Below are 12,473 nucleotides of genomic sequence, written 5' to 3' on the forward strand. Positions count from 1 at the left end.
ATCCCAGTGATGTACTTCCTGTCCAACGGGGGTACATTATTGGGCGAGGAACGGCGACAGGCAGCAAAGGGCATGCAGGGGGAGGCACTATGCATATGACTCTGTCAGCGCACTTTACTGCAGGGTCAACCGGTCTAAAAGTTATACTTGCCAGAAGTAAGTTGATTATCGGGAATGTCCATCAACTGTGTGTGCCGTCTCCTGCAGTATTGGGCCAAAAGTGCTGGAGGTACCTGATGAAGGCGTGGAACTAGAGCGAGGAGGTACAGAGACTCCAGATCACCTAGTTTTTTCCAGGGTTAGTGATTGGGCAAAGATATTGGACAGGGTTAATGGCATTACCTTGGTCTGTTTAAATGAAGTGTTTCTTCAGGAATGCCAGAGGTCGGCTTTCTGAGTTTAAAGGGAATCTCTGGACTCTAACCTGATGTGGTTAAGTTAAAGGGAGCGCTGTCAGTTACACATGTCATTTGTGACACTCAGTTGAGCCTCCTGATACTCCAGCATTGATCTCTTGTCTGTTCCGATCCAGAGAGGAAGACTCCAGCACAGCCCACAACTACGGACAACACCTTCGTCAGCCTGGCAGATGAAAAAGGTATTCTAAAAGTGTATGACCTGTTATGTCTGTTCGTTGTCAGCAGGATTTTGTCCTATCACAGAGCCCGGTCTCCAGTGAGCAGCCTGTGGGCGGGAATACAGGAATACTGAAGTGAAAATAAACTGTCGATTGGATTGGTTAGTGGGAATAGGCTCGTCAATGGGCACAACTAATCGTTTCTGATTGATTACTGCAGCGCTCAGAAAGGATCGCTCGGCTGCAGAATTGTACTGTTAATGGGCACCTTAAGTTGAAGGGAGCTCTGTCAGTTACTCATGTCATTTGTAACACTCAGTTCTTTATCCTGATACTCAAGCATTGATCTCTTGTCTGTTCTGATCCAGAGAGGAAGACTCCAGCACAGCCGGACAACACCTTCGTCAACCTGGCAGATGAAAGAGGTATTGTGGAAGCACATGACCTGTTACATGTCTTACTTGTCAGCAGGATTTCGTCCTATCACAGAGCCCTGTCTCCAGTGAGCAGCCTGTGAAAATATACAGTTGAGATAAACAATTGTATCTATCCTCCTACTTCTAAAATTACATTTTTTTTTCTAGATATACCACAGTTTTATTTTAATTAAGTTTAAATCTACTTTTTAAGTTTTTAATTTTTCATTGTCTCTGCTCAACGACACAGTCTTTGGAGTGTAACAGAGCTAAAAGCTATGAACTATTGACCCTTTTATCTCTTCCCTGCTCTCAGAAGCTGTTCTCAGCCAGGAAAGTGGTTTATAATTCTTTATCAGTGAGGGTTAACCCACTTTCGTCTGTCTAAGTCCCAACTGGAGAGAAAATGTTACTTGCATAAAATTAATTTCTTCAGGAAGAGAAAGTAAAAAAAAGGAACACAGCCGAGTTATTTGTATGTTTGGCACTGTACATACATGTGGTGGTTATCCCATCAGTTTTTTCACCTCAATATTCCTTAAAGTGTACCCGAACAAAATGAGATACTTACCTAAAGAGAGGGAAGCCCCAGCATCCTATTGAGGTTTCCCTCCTTGGTTTTTCCGATGCCCCTCATCGCTGAGCGTGCCTTCCCCACCCCCTCCCTCAAACATTAGCGACAAGGTAAGCTGGAGCTACTGCACTTGTGTGGGCGGGCTCGGGCGGCTACTGCACGGCTTCCCTCTCTTCAGGGTAATGTCGGGTTAACTTTAAGGGATGCGTCAAATAGATGGCCAAATCACTGCGACTAAGTACAGTTGCTACTTATTTCAACTAATTGCCACGCTGGTAGCCTTTTGCTCCAACGCTTGTGACAATTTGGTTGTCTGTGTGACATGACCCTTAGGCCTCTTTCACAGAGTGAAGTCGCACAACATGCCCCTAACGCAGCGCATGTAGGTTATGAAATTGGACGTTATTTTGCACTGCGTTATGTGTCTCTTGGTGCGTCGTTTTCGTCGCATACTGATGGAACGAAAACGGCGCAAGCATTACATTTTAAAAAAAATAAAACAATTACTGAGCATATGCAACACAAGTAACGCAGCAGATACATTGCTAAACACACAGCATGCAGCACTTTTTAATAACGCTACACGTTACACACAACGCAACGTGTGCACTGTGAATGTCGCACGGACTTTGTATTGCTGTGCGTTACTCTGCGTTAAAGTATTTTATAACGTGCTTAAAGAGAACCTGTACTGAGTACAAATATTTAAAATAAACACATGAGGTAACTTCAAATGAACATTACATAGTTACCTTGCCATCAGTTCCTCTCAGAAGCTCACCATTTTCTTCTGACAATAATCCCTTCCAGTTCTGACAATAATTTGTCAGATCTGAAATATATCAGTTGCTGTCAGTAAAATATCAGTTGCTGTCAGTTATAGCTGAGAGGAAAACTGATGTACCAGGTAATGTCCATGTTTCCCTATGGCTCAAGTGGGCGATGTTACAGTTTAACTGTGTGCTGACCAGAAAGCTGTTATGGGTAATGGCCATTTTTCAAAATGGAGGACGGAAAATTCCCTTGATCACAGTGAACAAACAGGACGCGGGACAGGAGAAAGACACGGAGGAATAGACTACATGGAAGGTAAGTATGACTTGTGTATGCTTATTTTGACTTTTAATTTTCAGTCCAGGTTTTCTTTAACGTCACACTGTGAAAGAGCCCTTAAAGAGGAACTCCAGTGAACATTTTACTGCTGGCAGGTGATGTAGCTGCTGCATGGTTTTTGGCAGTTGGAAACAGCTGTAATAGCTATTTTCCACAATGCAACAAGGTTCACAGACAGGAAGCTGCCAAAAGTTCAAACTTTTCTTGTGGGAGGGTTTTTTTGTGGGAGGGGTTTCACCACATATCGTGCTGCAATAACAACCGTCACGGTAGATCGGATCGCGAAGATCCCCGATGGCTTCCGCGCAAAGTACCGCAATCGCTTGAAGTTCCGTTGACGTCGTGCATACCCGCTGGCAGGAGGAAGCGTCGCTTGACAACCGTTGTCAAGGGGACATCGCAGGACTCATCGGGTGGTGAGTCCTGGACTTTAGTGTAATGTTGTGCATCTGGTCTCTGGAGCAATAAAAGTTTGGCGATCTTTTGAGGCCAGAGCGTGTCTGGTATTTAAAGGACAACTGTAGTGGGAAGAATATGGAGGCTGCCATATTTGTTTCCTATTTAAAGGGAACCCTAACTCAAAAAAAAAAAAAAAGTGTTTCACTTACCTTGTTTTGCCGCAGCGATTTGTTTGCGTTAAATGCATATTTTTCAATATACATTTTTAAGATTTTTGAGCAATCGTGATTAGCAATTTTTTTTTTACATAGCAATCGCGATTGCTCAAAAATCGCAAAAAAAAAGCGCTGTATACACCATGTTTGCATTTACCACGAATTGAAAATCACTGGCGATTGCAGCAGTGAGATCACTGCCATATAGTATACATTTTACCAGCGCTTTAAAAATCGATTGCAATCGTCGACGATTCGGATATATCCGTCCAGATAGGCTACACTGCTGCCGTTGACTGGTGTGCGTGATCGCGCGCACTCCCACGCGAGCTCCTGCCACCTTCTGTTACCCCGAGATCAATGAATGGGAACAAAGTTCCCAATCATTTATCTAAGTCCCCGTATGAAAGACCTACACCGTCAACGAGACGGTTCCGTCTTTCACAAATCCCCTTCTGCCCCATACACTCATTAGTTCCGCGTTGCTAAAGAACTTTCCGCATACAGAAGTGAGCTGCGAGGGCATCTTGTGGCCAAATAGTAAAATTACATATGGAAATACAAATTTCCAGATAATGACATTTTTTTACTTTTAAAATTAGCCCCTTACCTCCCACACTCCCCGATAGGTAAACACACATTTTTTAGTAAAAATAAATAAATAAAAAATATACAATAAAAAAATTAGTTACCTTAGGGACTGAACTTCTTTTAATATGCATGTAGTAAAGTACATTAGAGTTATTTTTTAAATTATGGGCTTGTAATAAGTGATGGCCGCATAACTGAAAAAATGCACCTTTATTTCCAAATAAAATATCGGCGCCAAACATTGTGATAGGGATATAATTAAAATGGTGTAATAACCAGGACAAATGGGCAAATAAAATACATTGGTTTTAATTATGGTCGCATGTATTATTTTAAAACTGTAATGGCCGAAAACTGAGAAATAATGAATTTTTTCCATTTTTTTTCTTAATCTTCCTGTTAAAATGGATTTATATTAAAATAATTCTTAGCAAAATGTACCACCTAAAGAAAGCCTAAATGGTGGTGGAAAAAACAAGGTTTAGATCATTTCAGTGTGATAATTAGTGATAAAGTTATTAGCGAATGAATTGGAGGTGAAAGTGGCTTGGATGCATAAGGTGAACACTGAAGGCTGAAGTGGTTAATGGCATTAACCTGGTCTGTTTAAATGAAGTGTGTTACTTTAGGGATGCCAGAAGTCTGCTTTCTGAGTTTAAAGGGAACCTCTGGCCTCTATTGACAGTACAATTCCACGGCCAATTGATTATTTAAAATTGCCACTGTAATTGATCGGAAACCATTGCTCGTACCCATTAATGACCAAATTCCCACTGGCCGTTCGATCTGCTTTTTTGAATCAATCCCATTGATCTGATTGGACTGGATAACAGGAATCGGCCTGTTAATGGACATGACCAATTGTTTCTGATTGATTACCGCGGTGCTCAGAAATGATTGCTCGGCTGTACTGTTAATGGGCACCTTAAAGAGAAACAGTGACCAAGAATTGAACTTCATCACAATCAGTAGCTGATACTCCATTTTACATGAGAAATATTTTACTTTTCACAAACAGACCATCAGGGGGCACTGTATCAGTGCTGCTCGTAATGGAAAAATCTACGCTTACGGATCATTACGCGTAGTTTTACGCTATTACGCATTACGCAATTACGGTTACGGCGTAGGAAATTATCTACGGTACATCACTGTAATTACGCGTAAACTTACGCAATTACGCGTAAGGATACCGTAATGAAGGCGCTTACACTACGATGTTACGCGTAGTGCCGTAATACCCATTAATGCGTATTTTTTGACGCATGCGGACGATATGTACGCAATAGCCGTCAATGTGACAGTTATTGCGTACATATCATTCGTATGCGTCAAAACGTACGCTTATACTGAAGGGCGGGAGAAGATACTATTGGTTGCTTAGGATGTTGACTGATTGGCTACTCTTAGAAAATGGGAGATTTTACGTTAGTAATTACGCGTAAAATTACGCGTAAGTGTTCGTAAAATTACGCATGCCTAGCAATTACGGTAGACAGTGTAATTACGATACCACTTACGGTCTTACGCGTAAATAATTACGCGTAAGACCGTAAGTTACGCGTAACGCTTACGTGTAAATTTACATTGAATTACGATGCGTAATTACGCTCATGCGTAATTTCGGCCCAGCACTGCACTGTATGGCTGATATTGTGGTGAAACCCCTCCCACAAGAAACTCTGAGGACCGTGGTACTTCTGGCAGTTTCCTGTCTGTGGACTTCATTGCATTGTGGGAAATAGCTGTTTCCAACTGCCAAAAAAAGCAAACAGCAGCTACATCACCTGCCAGCAGTAAAAATGTCACCATGTGATAAATGTCAGAATGTAAATCAGGGATTTAAAAGAAATTACAATGGGCAAACACTGACTAAATCATTTATACATAATTATTGTAAAAAATAAGCACTTTTTAATTACATTATTTTCACTGGAGTTCCTCTCTAAGTTGAAGGGAGCGCTGTCAGTTACTCATGTCATTTGTGACACTCAGTTGTGTCTCCTGATACTCCAGCATTGATCTCTTGTCTGTTCTGATCCAGAGAGGAAGACTCCAGCACAGCTCACAACTCCGGATAACACCTTCATCAACCTGGCAGACGAAAAAGGTATTGTAGAAGCACATGACCTGTTATCTCTGTTGTCAGCAGGATTTCGTCCTATCACAGAGCAGCCTGTGGGCGTGAGATGAAGCGATATGTCAATTAGATGACTGAATCACTGCTACTTATATCAACTACTGTAACTGCTACACTGGTAACTTTTTGCTCCAACTAGCAGGAGCATAAATATAAATCATGGGGGCCCCCAGCAAAACTTTGATGGGGTCCCCAATGTTGTCACCCTTTTCCCTGGCTCCCGTTGGTGACACATCTTTCATACAAAACAAGTGTGGCCATCATGATATTCATACCCATAACAAATTCAGCCATAAACACACCTGATCAGAAGGATGGACTCTGGTATTGGAGGGAGGAGAGGTTAGTATTTGTGGCCCCCCTTACAGCTCTGGGCTCCCCTTTAGTTGCGCTTCTGCTACCCGGTTGTTATAATTCAGTAGCACATGTCACATGACCCTTAAAGGACAACTGAAGCGAGCGGGATATGGAGGCTATTTCCTTTTAAAGGATACCTTGGCACATACAAAAATTTAAGGACGTATTAACTACGTAGTGCGCCTGCGTTCCCGGCCGCGCGATCAAGGGCGAGTGTCCGCCAGGCAGAGCCTGCGTAGTCAGCCGCGTCTACCCCGACCAGGAAGTAAGCTCGGAGGATCGGTATGCATAATGGAGGGAGGCAGAGAACGGGGGGAGCGGTGGGTATACATGCCTGCTTCCCTGTTCTTACATTATTGTATGCGCTAAGGACCCTGAACAAGCATGCAGCAGATGATGTGTTTGGGTCAGTGCACACCAAAAAGCGCCAGCGTAATCGCAAATGCTTTTTGAAGTGATTTTCCTAGGCGATTCTAGGCATGTGCCTAGCGATTTTCTTGTCATGCTTAGCGATTTTCTTGTCATGCTTAGCGATTTTTGGAGCGTTTTGGTGTAGCGTTTTTTTATCTTTTGTTACAATAGACCTGTAACTGAACAGCTTCTGTAACAAAAACGCTAGGAAAACCGCTCTGATCTAGCACTTTTCAGAGTGATTTTCCACTTTCCTATACTTAACATTGAGGCTGAATCACCTCAGAAATCAGCAGAAATGCTGCAGGACCCGCGTTTGCGTGGAGAAAATCACATCGCTCTGGTGTGCACCAGCCCATTCAAATATATTAGCTAAGCACTTTTCAAAGCACTGGCATTTTTAAAAGCGCTCAGAAGGGCTCTTGGTGTGCACCAGCCCTTACTGACTTTATTGTCAGACCTGACAGGATTAGTCGTATGCTTGTTTCTGGTGTGATACAGACACTACTGCAGCCAAGTAGATCAGCAGGGCTGCCAGGCAACTGGTATTGTGTAAAAGGCAATATGGCCCTTGGCCTTAACAGTTTGGACACCCCTGTCTTAACCTCCTGAGCGATAATCCCGAGCTGAGCTCGGGGTATGTCGCGCAGAAGGAGTTCTCAGGCCCTGGTGGGCCGATTTGCATAATTTTTTTTTGTTACACGCAGCTAGCACTTTGCTAGCTGCGTGTAACTTCCGATCGCCGCCGCTCGCTGCCGATCCGCCGCTACCCGCCGTGCCACGCAGCCCCCCCCCCCCCAGAACCCTTGCGCAGCCTGGCCAATCAGTGCCAGGCAGCGCTGAGGGGTGGATCGTGACTCCCTCTGACGTCACGACATCCATGACGTTGGTGACGTCATCCCGCACGTCGCCAAGGCGACCGGGGAAGCCCAGCAGGAAATCCCGTTCTGAACGGGATTTCCTGCTTACTCTGATCGCCGAAGGCGATCGGAGTGGGTGGGGGGATGCCACTGCGCAGCGGCTATCATGTAGCGAGCCCAAGGCTCGCTACATGATTTAAAAAAGAATTTTTTTTAAAAAAAGTGCTGCGCCCCCTCCTGGGCGATATAATTGTATCGCCCACAGGGTTAAATCCCTGTGTACTGAGCTTTTACCATCCCTCGCCCTCTTCCCCAAGTGACTATACCCAGGCCCAGACATGTATTAATGGGAAATTGGACCTAAGCAATGCAAGGCCCCCCTGTGAAGTAGAGGAGTGGGGGAAGAGGGATGAGAGGAAGTTGCAGCCCGGCCCCTGGACGCCCACCGTACCCTAGGTATCTGCCTAGCTGCATTGGGGATGAGCTGGCTCTGCTCAGGTCCAGTAATTCAGTGACATTGGTGAGCTGACCCTGATGCTAGCAGATAAAAAGTACTGCAGCTGTTGGGGGCAGCATTGTGCTCTGTTACGGTGCCAGCTATGTTTTATGATATAAATGATCATATGAAACATTCACAGATCCTTTAATAAAATCATGAATGATGTTCTAACCCTTTCCACTTCATTCATTCATGGCTCTAAATTATCCTGGCTGGAGGTGGGTTTGAAATCATTTAGAAATTGAGCCACTAGGTGGCGATGTGTGACTGCTTTATCTAAATTGCACAAACCTGGATACAACAGCACAATTTAGGAATTTAAAATGTTACACGATCAGCAAATACAGTAAAGCAGCACCCATACATCCCATTGGTTTCTCATGTAATAGACAACTCCTATTTTGTTTATCCAAATTTTGTTCAGATATCAAATACTGAAAATTGCCTTTACATTTTTCCTCATATCTGAAGACGTTGCTGTTGTATTGCTCATATAAATATGGGGTGAAGTGGTTAATTTATATACTTTTACTAAAAATATCTCTTTCTGCCTTGCAAACTGGCCATTTGATTTGCCCTCTCGTCTAGCTGAGTCCGGCCAGGAGATTGGGGGGATTCTTGTACCGAATATAAATGAATGGTTTGGGTGACTGCTCTCTAATGATATACAGTATGTAGCTTTAGGGCCGTTTAGTATAAAATGTGACAGATTTAGTAATAAAAGCCAGAATTGTCCAGTCTATGAACAGGGGAGGACCTGGCCCATCAAGCCATCCTCTCTGGCCAGCTGGCTGCTTATATTTGACCAGTAAAGTATCACTGATATTGGTTGTACAAAACAATTGAACATTTTTTCTCTTTATTTGAGCAAGAAATCTCATCGAATGTTGTGTTTTTTATCGATATAAGCAGGGGGTAGCTGATATTTTTTCTGTTTCTGAGTGTCAATTTCTTGATTTATAGACCCAAGCCATTTTTGTTTTAGAGTTTTAGATTTATTTTTGTTTTCAGAAGGATAAACTTGAACACACGTGTGTGATGCATTGGTCAGGTTTTTCAAATGTTACAATTAATCAGAAAAATTGAATTGTAATTCATGAATTGAAAAATATATATACAGTATATATATATATATTGTATGGTGTATGGTCACCTTTACAGAGAAGAGAGAGAGGAGGAATGATAAGTAGCAGACAAGTGATTGGCGGCCCGTGGCGGTGGGTACAATAACAACAAATTGCACTTATTTATTGTTTAGGGATGGCAGAACAATAAACAACATTATGGGATCCCTATACTCAGGGCCAGATTTACAACTTAGAGGCCTATAGGCATAGGTGCCCTAAACTCCGCCCCTGAACACAGGCCACACCCCCAAGTAAAAATATTCTCAGTGCTAATCCCTTCCTTACTAACTGTCCTTAGAATCTTACACTCTAATCACTGTCTCATATCATCCTTAGTGACATGAGACAAGGATTAGGGTGGAAGTGCCTGAGGTCAGTGATATAAGGCAGCCAGGGATCAGATTGTATACTCCTGAGGTCAGTGATCTGAGGAGGGGGCCGCCTCTCCCACACAAGGTGCCTGTAGGCACGTGCCTACAGTGCCTTACGGAAAATCCGGCCCTGCATACCAGCAGCTAGATCTGTGCATTGTATTGTAGGGGTAAAAGATTGAACAAGCCTGATGTAGGATGTGTCTGTTTCTGCTATCTGCCATAGTGACGGGTCTCTCCTTCCCTTACAGACTCTGCGCAAGTTATCTCACGCGAGGTGGACAATGTGAATAAGACGGAGAACGGTAAGCTTTGGTTTCCCTGAGAAAAGAAATACATGATTTACAGTCGTATGCTCTCACTGGTCATAGCTAAGGAGGACCCTACCTAGGAGAATTCACAGAGAAACATATGATCAGTTTGATCAGCTGATAGATTTGTAAGGCTCTGATTTGCTGGTCATGACCAGGAAGTCATCACAGCAAATCATAACCTTACAAATCTATCAGCTGATCAAACTGATCACATGCTTCTCCGCAAGTTCTCCTGGAAGGGGCCATCCATAGTCATAGTCAGTCTCTGACTGAAGGTGCAAGACTTCCAGATGTGCACGAAAAATATGATAAAAATCTGTATATTCCAACTAAGAAAAATTGGCCCTTGAGTGTATGCAAAAAATCCCACTTCTATTAAATTTAAAGATGAAACATTAAAAAACACAAAAAAGTGCTCAACAATGAAACTACACTTACACATAAATGACCCCCCCCCCCCATCTATTAAAAATGGTCACCACTGATAGTTGAACTAAGTCCACAGAGGCTGTAGTCCTTCATTGCACAATGTTGTACTCAGGTTTTCTGTATTGGATTCTAAAAAAAATATATACAGTATGTTCAATTGACAAGGCTGGTTTAAGCAGCATGGGGGCCTGGGGCAATAGTAACCTGAGGGCTCTCTAAACCCCACCCAGCAAAGTCCGTCCCCAGGGCCCCGAGCCGGCTGCCGATAACATCACACCCCACCGATAACATCACACACACCACCACACCCCACCTCCGAGTAGCTGCATCGCAATAACTCACCTGTCCTGGTGCCCTGCTCCATCTTCACCCCGCTGCCTGCCTCTTCTCCATACACCGCACGTTATGCATAAGTAACTCTGGCTCTGGGTCATGGAGGAGAGGCAGGCAGCAGGGCTGAATGTGGAGCGTGGACAGATCAGCGTACCGGGACAGGTGAGTATTACAATGCAGTCACACATCCTGCAGGGGCCCCGGGAATTCGGGAGCAGTTTAGGGGGAGAGCACTTGGGGGGTCCGGTCAGCAGGCAGGGGCCAGGGGGCATTTACCCCCTTTGCCTGGAAGTGGACCTGAACTCTTGCACAGGACAGATGGAAAACAGAGAGAAATGCACCCTGTATGTGTTCAAAGGTTAGCCTGTCTAATTTCCCCTCATTTGTGACTAATCACAGGTGTAATTTGATCTCTCAGCTGTGTCAGAGCAGCAAATTTGTAAACACAGGATGTTAACTCTATGTCTGCTTCTGTGAAAGCAGGAAGTAGACACATTGCAGATTTATCGTCCACCCATCTCTACATCAGCCCATCACTTGTTTCTGAAGCACTCCACCCACCCACCTGTACATCAGCCCATCACTTGTTTCTGACGTCCTAGGCCCACCCACCTGTACATCAGACCAATCACTTGTTTCTGACGTCCTAGGCCCACCCACCTGTACATCAGACCAATCACTTGTTTCTGACGTCCTAGGCCCACCCACCTGTACATCAGACCAATCACTTGTTTCTGACGTCCTAGGACCACCCACCTGTACATCAGACCAATCACTTGTTTCTGACGTCCTAGGCCCATCCACCTGTACATCAGCCCATCACTTGTTTCTGATGCCCTAGGCCCACCCACCTGTACATCAGACCAATCACTTGTTTCTGACGTCCTAGGCCCACCCACCTGTACATCAGCCCATCACTTGTTTCTGATGCCCTAGGCCCACCCACCTGTACCTCAGACCAATCACTTGTTTCTGACGTCCTAGGCCCATCCACCTGTACATCAGCCCATCACTTGTTTCTGAAGCACTCCACCCACCCACCTGTACATCAGACCATCACTTGTTTCTGAAGTCCTAGGCCCACCCACCTGTACATCAGACCAATCACTAGTTTCTGACGTCCTAGGCCCACCCACCTGTACATCAGACCAATCACTTGTTTCTGACGTCCTAGGCCCACCCACCTGTACATCAGACCAATCACTTGTTTCTGACGTCCTAGGCCCATCCACCTGTACATCAGACCAATCACTTGTTTCTGATGTCCTAGGCCCATCCACCTGTACATCAGACCAATCACTTGTTTCTGACGTCCTAGGCCCACCCACCTGTACATCAGACCAATCACTTGTTTCTCACGTCCTAGGCCCATCCACCTGTACATCAGACCAATCACTTGTTTCTGATGTCCTAGGCCCACCCACCTGTACATCAGACCAATCACTTGTTTCTGACGTCCTAGGCCCATCCACCTGTACATCAGACCAATCACTTGTTTCTGATGTCCTAGGCCCATCCACCTGTACATCAGACCAATCACTTGTTTCTGATGTCCTAGGCCCATCCACCTGTACATCAGACCAATCACTTGTTTCTGACGTCCTAGGCCCACCCACCTGTACATCAGACCAATCACTTGTTTCTCACGTCCTAGGCCCATCCACCTGTACATCAGACCAATCACTTGTTTCTGAAATCCCACACCCACCCATCTGTATATCATACTCATAATATGTTTCTGATGTCC

The 12,473-nt window shown here is 44.4% G+C and overlaps 1 protein-coding gene across 4 annotated transcripts in view; it reads left to right on the plus strand.

The window, feature by feature from the left end:
- LOC137545280 (uncharacterized) overlaps positions 1 to 12,473 on the plus strand; it is a 37,326-nt gene that overhangs the window by 14,913 nt on the left and 9,940 nt on the right. For all 4 annotated transcript variants that reach the window (XM_068266395.1, XM_068266401.1, XM_068266407.1 and 1 more), the window contains 4 exons: positions 533 to 598; positions 946 to 1,002; positions 5,930 to 5,995; positions 9,902 to 9,955. In XM_068266395.1, the coding sequence (XP_068122496.1) occupies positions 533 to 598; positions 946 to 1,002; positions 5,930 to 5,995; positions 9,902 to 9,955 (243 nt within the window). The remainder of the gene's footprint in view (positions 1 to 532; positions 599 to 945; positions 1,003 to 5,929; positions 5,996 to 9,901; positions 9,956 to 12,473) is intronic.

Source organism: Hyperolius riggenbachi, chromosome 1 (assembly GCF_040937935.1).
Source record: "Hyperolius riggenbachi isolate aHypRig1 chromosome 1, aHypRig1.pri, whole genome shotgun sequence".
NCBI lineage: Eukaryota > Metazoa > Chordata > Amphibia > Anura > Hyperoliidae > Hyperolius > Hyperolius riggenbachi.